This window comes from Synchiropus splendidus, chromosome 1, assembly GCF_027744825.2.
Source record: "Synchiropus splendidus isolate RoL2022-P1 chromosome 1, RoL_Sspl_1.0, whole genome shotgun sequence".
In the NCBI taxonomy this organism is placed as follows: domain Eukaryota; kingdom Metazoa; phylum Chordata; class Actinopteri; order Syngnathiformes; family Callionymidae; genus Synchiropus; species Synchiropus splendidus.
This window is the reverse complement of record NC_071334.1, coordinates 47885672-47904328: the sequence shown is the minus strand read 5'-3', so window position 1 is coordinate 47904328 and position 18657 is coordinate 47885672. Positions and strand designations below refer to the sequence as shown.

Below are 18657 nucleotides of genomic sequence, written 5' to 3'. Positions count from 1 at the left end.
CTCGAAGGTCTTTTGGACTGCATTTGGCCCTCATATTTCCCAAAGCAATTATAGTCTGGCTGAATTTAGTTGTCTTTCCCTCTCACTGCGGTGGGCCGCGTGGGGGGGGATCTTTGGTTTTCTGTGGAAGCGCCACTGGAGGCTCCTGCTCAGAGACACAGCGCACTCTGCTGGACAGGAAGTGAACTGAAAATGTCCAGAGAAGTGAATGAAAAAGCGATTCCCTTGTTGTTTTCAGGTGTATGTGAGTGCGCCCACTTCACCACCGGCCTGACCTGTGAGCACTGCCTGGACGGTTACTATGGCAACGCTCTGATTGGCAGCCACAGCGATTGTCAACCCTGCCCTTGCCCGCACCAAAGCAGCTGTGCCCAAATGGCAGAGACAAGACAGGTGGTGTGCACCAACTGTCCAGCAGGACAGACAGGTGAGCTGAAGCGCACACATCGTTTTGATGGCATCAAACCGGAAGCAGAAGTCAACTGGGACTTAGTGCAATTTAAGACAGCTCCCTCGACACGATAATGAGACGCTCTAAAAATAGTAAAACCCAGTAAAACATGGCTTGACTTATAACAGCGGAAAATCATATTAGTGTCATGTCATGAAATTAATTTGGGAGCAGTTTGCTTTGTAAATAATAAACGCTGACATTGGCATAGCCTTTGAGGAGTAACAAATTTCATATTTATGAACTAAATATACATGAAAAATATATATATATATTAATCTCAATTAATCGCAATTTAATGGTATAAGAATATTTGCCACAAGAAGCCACATTTTTCAATTGGAATGAATTTGGTATATTAGTGAATCAAATGATGGACCCATACATACATTTTGTTTGCTTTTGTTCAGGGATTCCTCCATGTTTGTTGTTGTTGTTATCATCCTAGCTGCCACGTGTCTTGTGCATCAGTGTGATCAGTGGAGCAGGAACTGCTGCACTTACAAAGTTCAGTGTTGTCTGGAGAGCAAACAATTAAATTAAATTAAATTAAATTAAATTAAATAGGTTTTTTTTTCTAGCTTGGTGAAAATGGCATTAAGGTAAAAAAAAATGAAATGCATTAAAAGCCTTTCAAATTTCAGGGGTTTTTGGAGTCTACTTTGAAAAGGTGTAGAATGCCAGTGTAACCCAAGAAAGCAAATTCAGCATGCTATTAAAGTGGGCATAATGTGTGGTGTCTACGACCTTGATCACAGTGCGAGTTCTGTTGTCCGCTCCTGACCTCCTACACAGGAATACGCTGTCAGATGTGTGAGGATGGTTACTATGGAGACCCACTGGGGCATTCTGGATCCATAAGGCCTTGTGTGAGGTGCGACTGCAACGGCAACGTTGACGTCAATGCGCTGGGGATCTGCGACCATGTGACCGGACGCTGCCTCAAGTGCCTGGGACACACAGAGGGTGAACACTGCGAACGGTGCCAGCAGGGCTTCTACGGCGATGCCCTTGATAACGCCGCTGTCCAGAAGTGCAGACGTAAGTAGCCTTGGCAGGACTAAAGAGGAACGGTGGTCATTAAATCTCCTGCCCTGCTGATGATTTATTCATGGAAATTGAAGAAATTCTTTTTTTTCGCAGCAAAAAATGACTATGTGAGCAAATTCTCACCATGGACACACATGAACAGCTATCGAGTTCAGCCGAGGCCAAGTGGCTGGTCAAAGGTCTTTTTGTTCACACTGGAGTTGTGTTGGTTTTAATTCAAGAGCCGAACACGGTGAATTGTTGTGGCTTTTACAAGACTGTGCCTTGAAAATTTGAAAGGAATGAAGTTGAAAAGATCCAGCTGAGTTGCAGTGAACTAGACAGTGAAAAGTTCAGCCAACTGTTGGTACGCATTTCTGTGCAGTTGTACAACTAAATGAGCATGAAATGTTAAAGAAAAAGCTTGCACTAAAATATATTTTTTCTTACTCTTCTTTCCCTATCTTGATAATCCTCTCGTACACCTGTCCTCTCCATGCTCACCTCCATCCCTCATTGGCTGTGTATCTCCAGAATTCTTTCTTATTTCTCAAAGCATCAGAAAACTGGTGAAATAGAAACATGCTCTGTGAGATGGGAGGCGAGGTGAGAGTGCAGGCAGGGTGGAGAGCACTGTGATGTCAGAGCAGCAGCAGCAAGAGCTTTATAGTGTAGTCCAGACTCGGGAGTCAGAGTTGCAGCAGACAAAGAGAAATTTAGATTATGTGACGAACAAATGCGTAACGTCACTCATCGCACGTGTCCATCCGACATATTCATTTCTGAGCTTGTCCTTTCCAGTCACTCCAAATGACAAGCTCAGTATCTTCATCTCTGACTCTTCCGGCTCTGTCTTATTAGGGCGCTTGCTGTTTCTGTGACTTTTCTTTTATCAGACAAAACACAGAAGAATCACACTCCTCATTAAGAGTGCCACCCGCTTTTTCCAAACTCCAGCCGTTTGTGTTTGATGAAAGCGCTCTGCGATTTGTGCTGTGCAGCATGCGGCTGTAATCCTGCTGGAACGTCGGCCCCTGCACGTGAATGCCACCTGCGGACCGGGCAGTGCCCCTGCCTCCAGCACGTGAGCGGCCGAGACTGCAGCTCCTGTGAAGTCGGCTTCTTCAACCTGCAGTCTGGCTACGGATGCGAGCGGTGAAGAGTCTTGACTTGTTTTCACACTGACAGCAGTCTTCACTTAAGGTCATTTCTCCCAGGTGTCAGTGCAATCCCATTGGCTCCTCGTCCACCGCATGTCATCCAATCACAGGCCAGTGTGTGTGCCACGCAGGAGTGGAGGGGAGATTATGTGAGTCTTGTCGCGTGGGCTTTTTTGGATTCTCCTCACGCGGCTGCAGAGGTACAGGACTTTTTTCAGGCTCTGCACTACGAACAGACTAATAATCCTCCTGTGGAGAGAAAATATGACTGTTCATCTAACAAAAATATTCTCCTTCTCTTCCTCCGTTCGCTTATCTCCGTGCCGTCTGACCCTGTATCCCGGTCCAGCCTGTAACTGTGACCCCATGGGCTCCATCTCCATGCAGTGCCATGGTAATGGTACTTGTCTGTGTCGCCCCGGCTTTGTGGGATACAAGTGTGACAAATGTGAGGTGAACTATTTCAAGAACAAGGAAACACATCAGTGTGAGGAATGTCCGGTTTGCTACGCCCTTGTTAAAAAACAGGTGAGTGTGAGGGATCTCAGCACTGAATACTTTAGAGGTGCAACGCTGGCCCTAGATATTTGAAATCACTTAAATGAAAATAAAGTAAAATATCCAGCTAAACAACACAGTGAGTCAATATTGGGTGTTGAATTGTGCGACTAATGTAGAGTTTGACTCAGATAACAATGGGAATTAGTGACTGAAAAACTCTAAGAACCATAAAGACTATTCTATTCATCATGACCTTGGGAAACATAAATGGTAACGGCAACATTGTACTATTCACTCAACACCTTGAAAACGTGTTCTTTAAAAGTCAAGGGATTGTGTACTCACTTAACCCATGAGTCGTGAAGTTGCCTGTCCATTAACAACTTTTACAACAGTACTACGAGTTTGCGTGTCCATCAGAGGGCGTCCTATAGAATAAAATCCAAGTCACTCATCACCTCCACCAATCTTGAAGGTACTGTAGAGAGGTTATGGGACAGAGTCTGTTCGTACATTCGTAGACAGAATGAGTCCAGAACAGATTTCACTAATGCCATCTGGGTTTGTTTGGGTCCACTGACACCTTTTTCTCTGCCCTGTCACCGACTTCATGAGCAGCTTGGGTGACCTCAGTGTGTGATGTAGGAGCTTTGTTACGTTACTCCCACCTACGGTCCGACTGAGCTCATTTTCATTGGTGATGTAATCTTGGCAAAACTAATGCAGGGCGTCAGTTCTGAGTGAAAATATTGACATGCGCACTCTTGAGTTCCGTTTCTGTTATGTTTTGGTCAATCTATGAACTCTAATGACCCAACAGCAAGTGGTTCTCGCTTGAATGTGCCAGGAAATGTGTGAGAATTACGTAAACATGATCTCATGCCAGTGAACTCACTGGGGTGGAATTGTTGAATTGCTAAGACCCCATCTTCCAAGTGACTTTCCTCTAAGTCACATGTACATCAATATACATTTAAAAGTAAGTCCTCATTGAAGTCCAAAAATAAAGTTAAAAACACTGTTAATGAAGCTAAAACTCTTACCTTCCAATAAAGATGCATATATTGAAAGAGTCGGTCAGCAAGCGATTCATTACTTCACTTGAAATATCATAAAATATGAAATCAGTAAACCAGCAATGGCCTTTAAACCTGGCTCACAGAATCCAACTGACTGAATGGCTTCAGTACAAACAATTGAGTCACACTTTGAACCTGAGCACAGGGTAAAGGATGAGCAGCACCTACGACACAGATGATGATGTACGATTAGATTTTATATTTTCCAAAGAAGATCGCAGTGAGGAGAGAATGGATCCACCCACAGGCTTTCGCAAGAGTGAAAATCCCTTCTCCACCGTGGCTCACACATCTTTTTCATTATTCTGCCCCATTCTTTCCATTCTCCTCTGTCATTGATCACTGGCGACAATCCTTTGTCTTATTCCACTTTCTTCTCTTTGTGCTTGTTAGACCGTTTTCCCTTCCTGAGGAAAGCGTGTGCAGGGAGTGGGTGAGGCAGCGGAAGGGAGATCGGGGGGGAGAGGGAGGACAGTGAGAGTAATTGCCGGTGTTCAGAGCCGACAAGGCTTCGGGATGTTCGCTGAATTTCTAACACCCTGGAAATCGCAGCGTGCATCCACATAAGAACAAGCCTGGCCCGGCGAGAACACACGGCCACTTTAGCCGGAACAAGAGTCGGTACGAGGAGAAGATGTCGGCGGCGCTGGATTAGTCTCTGAAGGCAGATTCAGGTGCAGAGGAGCTCAGCATATGGACGTGGGCTGCGATTTATCTGAGGGGACCAGAAAACAGGACATCATTAGGCTAAATGTGTCTCTCTGTTCGGCTTCACATCCTGTCTGATACAGCGATACAAAGCAACATATGGCCGCTGTGAAACGGCACAAGAGGGCTCTGCCAGGGGACTCGGCTATTTTGAGAACATCTCATCATAGCAGGAGTCACGATCAATACCCGGCGGAGGTGGGCAAAACACCCGTATGAATAATTGCAGCGGCTAAATGAGAAATGAAACAAAGACAGTGCAGAGAGATAGAGATGATAAATATTTAATGCATTGCTGAAGATGTTTATGGACCCAAGAAATGGATCATCACTACTTTTTCTGTCTCGCACACTTGCCAGTCATCATTAAATTAGAAAGGAAAATACAATTCAGATTACAAAGATTTGTTGTTATATATTCTTACCACTTATACTGTACACTGAGTTATACATCATTTTATGCCGCCTATTATCAATGCCCACCTCAGGTAAATCCCATCCTGCATGGCAACAAGTGAAGCTCATATTATAGCTTTGCAGACAGCAGATAATGTTTGCCGCGAACAGTTGTTTATGTTGAGCAATCATTCAGAAAAATCTAAAGAATGAAAGCATTTGATCCCTTTGTTTCAAGACAAGCTTTGCAGTCGTGCGTTGCCAAGTCATTGGCTGGAAACTTGGGCTGAAACCATTTGACAAATGACTTGTTGAACCCTATTGGTCTTTAATGTCTGTTATGTTCGTCATTTTGCTTTTCAACATTCTTTGTTCAATACTGCCTCTCCTGGTGAGTCAAGAAATAAACTGAGTCTTATGTAAAAAGTGAGTCATTGGAGGCAGAAGCGATGGCAGTCGTGTTTGCGCCGTGTCAGCAAAAGGGAAGACGCCGCAATTATGGCAAGACGGATTCTGACAGATCGTGGGTAACAAATAGCTGCTTGGAAAGAGCAGAACATCTGTGACATCTTCAGACCATCAGGGCAGTGACGTCTTGGAGCACCACTACACTATAGGCGGACATGATTCGTCGTGAACACTGAAGCACTATCTCTTCTGATCTTGTTGTTTATATTCATTTATTCATTGCTTTTGTTGATTTTTTTTTCCATGTTGCAGTGAACCAAGAATCAGTAGTCCTATCTCAATCTCTGTGTCTGAATATATAAATACAGATGGAGGGAGGCGATATTTCAGAGTGCCATTTATTGTTTTTTTGGGCTGGGTGGGGGTGAGTTCTCTTTGACACGTCGAGTCACAAATCTCTGTGCTCTTCCAGGCAGGGAAGCTGAAGAGCCGTCTGCAGGATTTGGAGAAACTTTTGGCTCACTTTGATTGCTCTGGTAGATTTACCAAGCAGCCTCACTTGCTCAAGGGTCACATGGCTGGGATTCACCCGCACCAGAGAGAGGACTCGCTTCCTAATGCCCTGGAGGATTTCCTGGCCTTCCAAGGTACCATTGCGCTTGTTGCAAATGCAAAAAAGGCATTGTCTGTTGTCAATGAAATACATTTCTTACCAACATAGACATCAAGTCATTTTTATGAGAATCGGCCTACGAAGAAAAAATTCTCACATTTTTAAAGATAAAGATAAATCTGACTATTAAACGTCCTGCAACTATTTTTGTATCAAAATATAAAGTAAGTAAACAAGTAAAAATAAATACTAATAATATTACTTTGACATATTATGTAAATATCAAAGTGTAAAGTCTTTTTGCCTTAAATGTTTTTTTTTCTTTTTCTTTTCTCATTTGTTTTAATTTTCTATTGATAGGAATCTTCTGCCTTTCACATTTTTATGGATTTTATTATAATGATTTAAACAGATTTTGACGATCATCATAATCTACCTTTGTTTCCTATTTTAATTATATTCTTTTTATTCTTTTGTTTTGTTTTTTTTTCCCTTCAATAGCTCCAATAAGAGGAGAATTTTGTGGTTTTTCTTCCAACACGACTGTGACAATGATGACTCAGTGTCCTCATCATGTTCGAGTCCTTCAGAGGAGTCATCACCCTGATGTATTAAACCACGTTGCATCATCGTGTCAGGAAGATGCTGCAGACAGCCCTACTGAACATTTACACTCTTTTATTTATCAGCTCTCCTCGCCATCGCCGAGGTCACGACTCCTCCAGTGTGTCTCCGCTCTTTAAGCGTGTAACAATGTTGCACCAGCAAGATATGGGACGTCTTTGCTTTTAACAATGCTTCAGGGACCTTGACTCTCACTCCAGTGCTTCAGATAAACATGTGATATGAAGCTGCAACATTAAATATGTAGTTTTAAATATATCTGAAGTCTCAGTGGAGAGAATTCAAAACAGGCTGGGAAGATGAATTGGGCACAAAGATAAATGAATCAGGCTGGACTCTAACTAATGTGAACCACAGCTCGGCCTGGATTTTCACTGTTTATACTGGTGCACTTGAAATAATCAGCAACCTATGAGCTTCAGTGTTTTGGTTTCTCCTGCATTTTCCTCTTGTGTCCCAGCATACAGTCCATCGATCAGCAGCCTGAGTGAAGTTCTTCCTGTTCATTTGTGTTATGCTTGGGCTCAAATATTAGTTAGATGGCTGAAGTTTTTCTTTTTTTTTATCAAATCTGTGCTCATTTCTACATTTCCGCCTATGCTGCTGTGACGATACATCCTGAGGCTACAGGCCCGGCCACTTCTTCAGCAGTCCCGAGGTCATTGGGTGTTTCTGACATAAACATACAGCCTCGCTCAGAAGACCCAGCGAGGCGTGATCAAATCCCTGCTGCATTAACCTATGGATAGCCCCTTTCTATCCACCGCCGCATCTCCACTGCATCTGCCTTCGCCTCACTGGCTGTCTTCTTCAGAGGAATGCTCATGTCCAGCCACCTGTAGGTTTTTAATAGACAGTGTGCTGCAAGGCCTCTGCAGCCGACTGCACCTCCACTTTCCCTCTTCAACACCCTGGTACTTGGCAAGCTTCTTAATGAAAGCCTCCTCCATACAGTCCTCCAAAGGTGCTGTCGGTTTAGCGCAAGCTGTTTCGTGATCTCTGACATAAATACTTGTCAGCTGGCTCAAGTGGACTTGACAGGCCTCCCTATTGACCACCATTGATCACCATTGAATTCTCATATATTTCATGGGCACTTATCAGAGTCACAAAACAGCTCCGACTGTTTCCTTGCAGAAGAAGAAACATGTCCCAAGAGGTTGTTCAGGAACCTGGCGGTCAGACAGTGGTGCCCAGTTTCCACAGCAAGTCCCCAATTGGTCATCCACAAAGCACAGGCAATGTCATCCTTGAATTTAGTTCCATAAAGGGTTTTAGAGTTTGTCCTTCTCTGGTCCCTCACCTTGTACCTCTGGACACCTAACCAGAGGTGATGTAGCTCCTCGGATTGGGACACTTAACACCGCCACAAGCAAGTTGGCTTAACAACATGAGAATTCGAAAGTCTTTATTGGTGTGTAAATCTGTAAACAGATGGAGCATATTCACAAACAGAGCGGTATGTTTAAGTACAAAGAAGGGAAATTCGAAAGGTTAAGAATGACACCAGTTGAATTTCGAGGGAAGAAAATAGAATAAATGCAGTGACAGAATTAAGATTCATACAGTTTCTGCCGCTCCCAAAAGTGCGGCCAGGTGAACCAGATGATAAAATGTTCATCATCAAAAGGAGTAGGGTCACTACGGTTGGTGCTGCAGGTTCTTCGTTCGTTCGATCGTTCTCCTTTGACCATTGAACCCCAAGTTGTAAAGGTTGAGGGTCGTAGGCCGTCGTAAATCACCTTGTTGTCTAATGTTCCCATCACAAAGACACCTGGCTATTTGACAATTTGGTCAACACTATTATTGGTAACAATATGTGGTAGTTACACTCCATAAAGTCAGCCGTTATTTTTCTTTCTAGTCCAAACCTTAAACTGAGCTTTGGTTGTCCGAATGTTTGATCCTTCCATTTGATATTGCTGTGCGTACATTCTTGGACGGAGAACATCTGTCATACTTCTCTGACGCATGTGAGCTGCTTGTATTTCTTCGCTGCATCGGCAATTCGAGACAGTGATTAAAGCTACGACAATACAAGCCTCCCCCCATTACTGCAACAGCACACTGATACATCCTCATTATCTTCAGGGAAGAAAAGGGCTTACAGGCTCAGCTGCACCCACCAAATGGAGACAAATCATAACAATATAGAACAAGGCGCCATGTGACCAACTTAATCCCAATTTATGTGACGGGTAGCGCATCTCTAATCCCTGCTTTATTATGGTTGCTATCGCGATAACAATCCCCCACGTCCTGCACACACAGATACTGTAACACACACATATGCACTTGTCACCGCGGCGCGTGCTCTTTAGGACACTGGGCGCCCTGATAACCATTTAATGAGCGCGGGAGCGAACAGGGGAGCGCAAGGACTTGTTGTGTCTCTACTCGCACAAATGGCTGAAAAGAAGACATGATGAAATCCCTGTCAGCGGGAGAGACAAATCTCACGTTTGACTTTCAAACGATAGCTATTCCGTCTCTGTTATACAATTGAGCCGTTTCAGTGAGCGACTACCTCTGGGCTCCAGCCAAGTTTCTCCCCTGGCACTGCAAAATTGGTTCTAGTTCAAGTCAGCCTCCTTAAAATACTTCAACTGTACACAGACAAGTTGACTACACGTTGGAGAAATGCTGACACATAAAATGTTCCAAAGCCCAAATTTTTTGCTTTTTGCTTGGTTCACTCCTGTGAAATGGAAACTTTATAAGACAGTCACTGCTATGATGCATGATTTAGAGACTCCCAGTGACAACCAATGAGGATCATGGATGTGGTGAATGAGGTTAAGGTCCGGGAGATGATGCGGAAAATGGCAGAAGGCAAGGACTTTGATAGTCATGTTCCCAGCATGACCTATTCGGAAGGGTGGACTGGCTATGGCAACTCCTAGATGGAAATCATGGGAGATTTAAGAGGCTTTGTTAGCCAGAATAAAACTATGATTTAAATGGGTTTTTGGGATGGGCTGATGAGGCATTTTCTGAGCCAATAGATGGCGCTGTAAAATCTTTGGATTTGAACAACCACTTTAATGAAACTTCACATAACTTTTAAATCAGCAGTGCCATCTACTGAGCTCAGAAAATGTCACCGTTTCATGAAGCCTCATTTGCCCAACCCTAGGTCCAGATGCTTTCTGTCAATTTCCAATCCAATCCAGCTGTTTTCCTTTGACCTTAACCTTGGTCACCCAACTTCTGTAGTCATTCTAAGGTCACAGGATCAACATCAATTTGGACATCAGCTCACCAATACCCAAGCACTTTTGCTCTCAAAGTAGATGTGAATAAATATGTCCATCAGAGAATATCTATGGCACCTTTGAGAATCTTTGCAGTGGAAATGATCTACTTATTATTCAGCTCCCTTTTATTGCCATCGGCATGGAGAACTTTGTAAGTTCCTGTCTACTTATTAAATGTAACTTCTGTTACCCCTTTTATTTTTGCCACTGCTGGGCACATAACACTTTGATGTGTATTCTGCCCCCTGCTGGAACCAGTCGTGATGGTAGCAAGCTACGATGCCTCCTGTGGAGGGGAGGTCATTTGAGAATGGCTCAGTTTTGGTATAAATGAATAGGCCATCAAGAACTCTGATAAAACTTTATTAGTCTTCATTGGTGTTGCCCTGACACGACGAGAAATAAGTCCAAACCACCCACAGACGGGATGTTGCTGCAGAGAGTCAGCAAGCGAATATTCTCGGGTGAAATAATCCATGAAGGACTTAATGTGGTTTTTATTAGCTTTGTGCTCTTTGTTCTTCCAGAAGCGCGGGAGGCCTTCATTAAACAATTTTCCTTGCTGGAAGCATCCACGGTTTCTCTCGTTGCTCAGCTGCATGACATTACATCCGGCCTGAACTGCAGCATCAGCAGCACAGAGGAAGGGGGGAGAGCAGAGAGCAAGGGTGCATGTCAGACCTTCACCGACATGATGGTGGTAATACGAGCGTCACAGACACAGCTCGTGCAGGCAACAAAAGACCTGGACAACATGGTAAGTCAACCAAACACCTTGAATCACAGGTTTACGTCACCTCCATGAACCACAGTTAAATCACGTATTAAATGAGTGGTAAAGATATTGGGGAGCCACATTCCCCAAAATTCTTAGTCTGATCTTCGCTCTGATGGTCATCCAGCAGCATGAGACTTGAACATACTTCTGTTCTACCATGAATCTCAGAGCTGCTACTTTCAGTCTTAAAAATCCCGATGAACTTCAACCTTACTGACTTATCTGTTGTCGGGTCATGACAGGACTCGATGCTAGCGACCACTCCCGAACACCCATTGTGGTTCGCTAACAAGCTATTGGGTCTGCACCTCCACTTAACATTAAATCCTTAAAAAGAAAGAGATACTGAACCTATATTGGTTCTGTTCCACAGGAAATACAGGCCATGCACTGTGTCTTTGACGGATGGTTATGGTCTCAGCATCAGTTAGACTAATTTAAGGCTACACCCACACGGATCTGCACATTTTCCTATCCATACACTCCTTGCTGAATTAAGAAATTGCTCTGAAAAACGATGCTATTTCTGCCATCCACATGGACCCACTAAAACGGTTCAAACACATTCAGTGCACATGCCAGGACTGTAGGGGCACTGTAATGTTCTAGCAAAAGATGAGTAGCAGCGAACTCTCTTGTTCGCTGGTATGAGTGTGAGGTGGCGACTTTCAGGGAGAGAGACAGTGTGGAGGATTATTCACTCTGTAAGCCAGTTTCAAAAAGTATGGAATATGGTGTGGTACACACGGCAGATTCGTGTTGACTGTGGGCCTATCCCACACAGAACACGTGCAGATCCCGATTTCGTCTCCATGTGGATGGGCCTTAGGGCCAGTTCACTTCATTGTTAAACGTGTCCCCAGTTCCCTGATAGATTATCCCTTCAGATACACCGAGCCTGTAGAGCATTTTCCTGCTCGGTAGGTTCTCATTCATGATCAGACTAAAATGATGGCACAAGTTCATATCATGCAGTTACAGCTGGACAGGGAGAACTGCAAGGTTGAGAGACATGATCAGTTTTCATGCCCTAGAAGACACCGGGACTAGAGAGCATGATTGTAAGAGTGGCAATATATACCAAGTGACACAAAGGCTGTGTCCCATTTCTCATCCTAACACTCGTTTTTCACCCTAACATGCGCTCACGTGTAAGTGTAGTGTGTCCCAATACTCCTAAGACCAAGGGCACTCACCTTCACCACTTGAAATGATCCCTTCAAACCCAGGGAGCTCCGCAGTTGACTTGAAACCAAGTGGGAATATGAAGTGTGAATAGATTTCCAGGATACCATAGTACTTTATTTAAAAACAATGACGGACAACAGGGACATTTCAGTAGCAAGGACTAGTCTTCCGTTTGTTGATTTTCTCTGGTATCACACGTTAGCGACCCAAATGGTCTACCGTGTCCGACAACATGAACAATACATGTGCAGTATGTACAACAGTATCTTTTTATTTCTTCTTAACAAACAACAGTTTATCAGTGCCGATGCAAAAGGTTGCAAAAACGCTGGAGCTTGCATTTCCAAAATGTCTCGATACGCAGGAAAAGTGGCAAAAATGCAAAATTCCCCTTATGGTTGCGATTTGACTCATTGGGCGTGAGAACATGCTGTCTGTGAGGGGAGGGCTGAAAGCTTGCCAAGAGGTCCCCTCCAGTCTCCTAGCTCAGCTCTTTGGGTGCTTAGACAGGAGTTATATCTCCTACTTCTGTCCCCTCCTTTGCAAAAAGTCTTTTCCACTCCAATGTCCCCACTTGTTCTGAGTTCTTTCTCACTTAAATAGAAGTCTTTCATACCCACTAAAGCAATTACGGGATTGATGTCTTGTCGCCGTTGCTTGAATCTGTTTACTCCCAGTGGCAGAGCACACAATCCCCAAAGCAACACACTGTCTTTTCATCCCAACTCATCAAGCCTCTCCTGTAATGGGAAGTTCCCCCCCAAAAAAAATACACTGGAGTCTGAAATTAAAAGCTCCTGTTTCAAGGCTTCATAGCGTCTCCACTCAGACACTCACAGCAATTTTTAATGGATGTTTTTCAGGTAGGAGGAGGAAGAGGTGTTTGTTTTTACCAAACTGTTTTATCACATGGGTAGGCCTGCAGCGGCGGCAATTTCATTTCATATTAATAGGAAGACTGCAGCCGCCTCGACGTGGAGAGGGAACACAGGGTTGTCAATCCTTGATTCATTTCACTCCGTTTTATTTGCATTTTCTCAAATTAAATGTCACTTGAGGGGAAGGATTATGCATGAAGCCGCCGTGTTCGTCAAGACCGAACCTCAGGTGATTCATTTAAGAGGGATGTTTTCTAAATACTCTACAGCTTTAACCTTTCTTCAAAAGCCCGTGTGGCAGTTCCCGACCTCATAGCGGGAATTAATGAATGAATAAGTGTTGGAGCAATTACAGGATTGATTTCTCGTCGGAGAGGCTTGAGTGAAATACCTCTCTTTTTCCAAGATCATTCCTTTCGAGATGGCGCCGGGACCGAACAAATGGAACGTCGCGGTGAACGACTCCCAGTTCCTCCAAAAGAGGTAAGCATTTTGTCAGTCGAGTTCCTCATTTTCTATTTGTCACCCAAGTAGCGGATGGGCCCTGGTGAACCAGCGCCTCTGGCCCGGCGCTGTTATGTCCTAGTTACAGGAATCTGTTCTGGCCAGCCATCGATGCTGAAATCCATTTCTTCTCTCCTCGGGCATCTGTAATGGTCTGTTGTTCTTTGGTACTCACTCCCTCTCTATTTCCTTTTCCTTTTCACTTTGTCGCCCCGCTCCCCCACCTTCGATTGCAGCCACAGCGAAGCGGCAGACTACATTGAGGCCATCGCCAGCAGGGCGGTGAAAACCTCGAATCAGACCTTCAGTTTGCTGATGGATCTGCTGCAAGACAACTCCACTGAGGAGTACATCAGGAAACTAACAGAGCAGTGAGTACCAAGACACCCACGCAGACAAACAAGTCAGAAGCATCAAAGCAGGCCACGGAAAGAATCCCATCCAGCTCCTGGGTTATTGTCCTTTATCAGTATATTTCTACCTGCATTATAGTGCCCCTCTTCACTGCATGCTGATGTTTTGGAGTAAGACATTTAGCCACCGGGGGACAGCTTCTCTGCTCTGTAAGCCTGTTGGGATTTGGCACAAACTCGCTGAATCTCCTAGCGTGTGATTGCTGTGAGGATTATCCCAAATGCTCAACAGAATGATGCAAAAAAATACTCCATGATGAGGACACGAAGCGGGGAGAAGTCCAAATTGATTCCTTCCCCTCCTCAGTCCACCCCCCGCCTTGATTCAGACGGGTTTTGTTAATCCCGGACGGGCTGTTGTATGACCGCGTGCTTGTGACGGTTTATGGATGAGAATTGAGCCGTTTATGCACAGTTGGGCTCCGCAGAATTGAATTTCACAGCCATATTTCCCCAATGCAGCGGCGCTTATGGAGAATCTAACACAGTCCTGCGCCTGTCCAACGGCAAGAGTCACCAGTGGACTCAAAATAGGAATCATTTGAGACACTTCACTGCAGCAATGTCTCTTTTAGTGCCAGCACACAGCCTTTCACAAACTTTAGAAGTAATATCCGACCAAAGTGTGACACTTTCTACTCCCTTGCCCTGGTGGCAATAAGCTGACAAAGTTAGCTCCATTTGAACTTGGAGACAGGAGGAATTAATAAGAGTAAAATATTGCTTTTGCAAAGGTTTGCTCAGGTCACTCCAATTTATGAGCCGATGAAGTTCCATGAATCTGTGTTCTCATTTTCAGGCTCAGCAGCTGGCGCTCTTTTAAAACAAATAAATGTCCTGTGACTGACTGGTTGCTTGTGATGGGTCGATGAGGTTTCATGACACAGTGTCCTGGTTTTCAAAAAAATGTTTCATCTTGAACAACTAATTCAATAAAACCTCACTTTATTTCTAACCCAAGACCTCCATTTGGTGGCCTCTGAAAATTAGGATACTGTTTCATAAACCCTGCACGAGTGTTTCATGATACCACATCGACACATCACTACCCTATATCTCCCAAGCTGTCGCCTGCCTCTCACCCCAAAGAAGCAGGGATAGTTTTCAGCATCTGCAACCCCATTAATACTATGTGTGTCTGAAAATAGATTAAAGGACGACTGGTTTTACAAGCCTTGTTTTTGTACACAAGCATGCACTTCATTTCAACATCACTTGCCTGGTCCTTTTTAAGAATCTCACAGATGGAACAGAAAAAGGAAAATCTGACTTCAGAGCGGAACCAAACAGCTGCTCAACATCTGTCCCTGGAGAAGGAGGTTGCTAGTTTGAGCCTCGCCTTGCGTAACATCTCAATGTCGGTAGAGGAACTGTCTGTGCGCGGCACTGCACCTTCACCAGAGCTGCAACACAACCGAACACAGGCAGCCAACGACTCAGTGAAGGTCAGTTTGTGTAGCGGCTGCGTGTCGCTAATGGAACGTGAAGCTTTCTTCTGTTGCATTATAAACCAATAAGTGTCTAATTAGAACACGCCTGATAGCAGCTGACGGTATATGAGGGACCAGCGCGGCTCATTGAGCAAGGCTCATCCAGATGCAGTACAAGTGACACTCACTTTAGAGAAGTGGGCCGTTAACGCCGCTCCTCTTCCTTCCCTTCATTCAACGTTTGGCCAAAAGAGATGAGCCCTGAGTGGCCACAGGAGAGAAGGTCCTGCAGCAGGGTTGGTGCTGTTCCGCAGGCGGATGATTCGTCACTGTGGCATCACAGCAAACACCTTTTAAAATAACATCAAAGAGGGATAATGTGTGTCCAATCTTTCCTTCAGAGAGAAACCTAACACTATTCAGTGCGTGTGAGTGATTTAGGGCGCAATATTTTGTAACATTGATATTGTTACGACATACTGTTACTGTTACTGTATATATGCGCAACAGTAGCAAAATTACACCACAGTAGAGCAATATGTTGTCATTTTAATTTAATGTTTTTTATGACTAAAAGTCATATTCTTTTAAATATCTGTTGCATTATGTGAGGACATTTTGACTCAATTTAAATGTAATGTAATTGTATTTACTTTCTTACATTTCTAACTATAAAATCTGAACAATATACAGTATATAATTTATTTCATCATAATGAGTCACAAAATAGATTAAAGAGCTAAAAATGAAAGGAATATTGTGTATAGTGATGGGTCAATGATGCCTCTGTGGGTGTGTGACACACTCATTCACTGTATGTAGTGTACGCTGCTCCGATACTACGTTGTGTTCCATTATGCCGCCATCTACTGGAATGAATCATATTTTATTAAATTTGAATAAACATCTGAGTCATTCAGGTATACTGCATGAAACATGCGGTGACTCAATAACAAGTTGTGTTCATGATTTTCATTAAAAAAAAAAAAAAATCATGTTTAACATAACATAACATAACATTGATGAGTCGTGGCCATCAAGCTTTGTGTTGAATCCATCTTTACTCAGCCAGATATTCCAACATCAGACAGTCCCGTATGTTACGTCTTTCACTACTGGTACCTGCAAGGCTCAAACACCTATTACGTTACAAGGTCGAACTTTGGATCAAAGGCTATTTATGTTGAATATATATTTGTGTACCTGTCTGGTTGGCAATATATGAGTGAACTGGGCAACGATGATATCTGACAGAGCGTTTATTTGAGTTCATGTCAGAATTATTCCCTGACCTGCAGCGCCCAAATGCGCACAGCGCTTCGTCCATTTTCTAGACATGCTCTCTGACCACCGTATTTAACCTGATGTTCAAGACATATTTTTGACACAATAAGCACATAAAAGTTGGTGATTTGAGTGAGGAACCAACCCAAATGACGGAGCAGCTGAATTCATCATGATTTTTTTTTTGTGTGACACACAGATTGTCGCAATTTTTCATGTTGCTGAATCACTAGAACATGCCCCACCAAGAGACTATATGAAGAGACACTATGTATTACATTTTTTTATTGAAGGTGTAATATAATTTCAGTATCAAAAACTCATTTTTTTGAGAAAAAAAGAAGAAAAAGTTAAGAATTCACACTCTTCATTAAAACCAAAAATGGAGAAGAAAATGTATGTACCGTGTGAGAGTATACACCACAGCATTTTTTTCTCAGCATGAGGTCCTCAGTAACCTCACAGGAGTCTGCAGCAGACACGCCGTGGTTTCTAGTTGTCTATGATTGAAGTTGACTTCCGACCTCCTGTCTAGCAGAGTGAAAATCTGCTGAGTCGTACAAAAGAAATGGAGCGATTGGTTCACACTAAAGACGCCGTCATCAGCAAAATCGCAAACCAGACGGGAACGTTAATGAAGTCAGCCGTTCAGAACCTGGAGAGCGTAAACGACATTGGCAAGGTGAGCATGTGCAGCCACCTTCCCTTCACATATCCGACTCACTTGAACTCAGGGTTCACATGGGTGTGAGATGATCATTGCACAAGGTCACCTCTGTCCTCTGTGTGTCTCCCACAAGCTGCAAGCTCACACTCAGGGGGCAAAGGTCATTGCTCTGTCGTCGGTGGTGGCAGGGAAGGAGGCGGAGTCAGAAGTGATCACGCTGCACAGAGAACTGGAATGTGAGTTTTATAGTCGTCAATAAGCATCAAGGTTGAGAACATTTTAACATTTTCTTCAGGCTTCTGTATTCAGTTGGCGATTTTATGATGGAGCGCTAAACGGAGCCAAACTGGAGTGTTTCCATGATAAATACGCTGTTATGGTGTTTTAGCCTTTGATAAATGTTTGTGCCGGAGTCTGTAAACATTGTGAATGAAATATTGCTCCTCTGTGATGTTTGATAAAACTCTGTAAACTCTTTTATTGAATACCAAACACAACCGTTTATATCGCTGACAAGCTTCCCGCAAAAACGTTGACGTTCCCTCAGACATGGTGAGAGAGTGGCCTCGGCGTCAGGCCCACACGAGGGCAGCCCTGAAGAAAGAGCGACCCCTGCAGGAGAAGGTTCTGGTGGACGTGAAGAAACGAGTCACGGAGATCGACAAGATGGTGAAACCTGCGTTGAACAACGCCACTGCTGCCAGAAATATTTCAAACGAAGCGGAGCAGATGGCGCACGCGGCAGCGAAGGTAAGTGACACTTTGGTCTGATGGAGGATGGAAATGAGGTCAAAATATTAAATACTAAACTGGAGGGTTCAGGGCTTTCTTCTGACTCAATTTATTTGATCCTGATTCCTGCCTCCCATTTGTGCCTCATTACTGCCACCTGCTGTCTGAATGGGGCTCATTGCAGTCAGTCATATTTCAAATGTGAATTATATATGTGTGTGTGTGTGTGTGTGTGTGTGTGTGTGGTGCCACCTTCTTGTGAGAACATTTTGCTTTGTGAGACATTTTGGCCTGTCCTCACAAGGTTTAGCGGATTAAAAACATCAGTAAAAGTAGTTTATTATCACTGGATTAAAGTTTGGTTCAGAGTCCTAGTTAAGGTTAGCCATTTGTTTTGGATGGCAATGAGAGGTCCTCACAAAAATATCTGTGTCGTCCTCAATTTGATACCTGATATGCTATATTTATATGGTGCGTCTAATGTTGCACCTCACCCTGTTTGCCTCTATGTGTCTGTTAGGCTGGCGGAGTTTGCAAGTTGCCACTCAAAAGGGCAG

General features: G+C 43.8%; 1 protein-coding gene across 2 annotated transcripts in view; it reads left to right on the top strand.

Annotated features, from left to right (window-relative positions):
- Positions 1-18657, top strand: part of lamc3 (laminin, gamma 3) — a 143558-nt gene that overhangs the window by 120661 nt on the left and 4240 nt on the right. The window contains exons 13-25 of one of the 2 annotated variants that reach the window (XM_053853530.1): positions 239-427; positions 1247-1492; positions 2482-2635; positions 2698-2840; positions 2990-3168; positions 6205-6379; positions 10754-10983; positions 13477-13553; positions 13811-13945; positions 15222-15432; positions 17240-17383; positions 17502-17604; positions 17916-18118. In XM_053853530.1, coding sequence (XP_053709505.1) covers positions 239-427; positions 1247-1492; positions 2482-2635; positions 2698-2840; positions 2990-3168; positions 6205-6379; positions 10754-10983; positions 13477-13553; positions 13811-13945; positions 15222-15432; positions 17240-17383; positions 17502-17604; positions 17916-18118 — 2189 coding nt within the window. Of the gene's footprint in view, positions 1-238; positions 428-1246; positions 1493-2481; positions 2636-2697; positions 2841-2989; positions 3169-6204; positions 6380-10753; positions 10984-13476; positions 13554-13810; positions 13946-15221; positions 15433-17236; positions 17384-17501; positions 17605-17915; positions 18119-18657 lie in introns of both variants that reach the window. The other variant, XM_053853529.1, reaches the window with a different exon arrangement.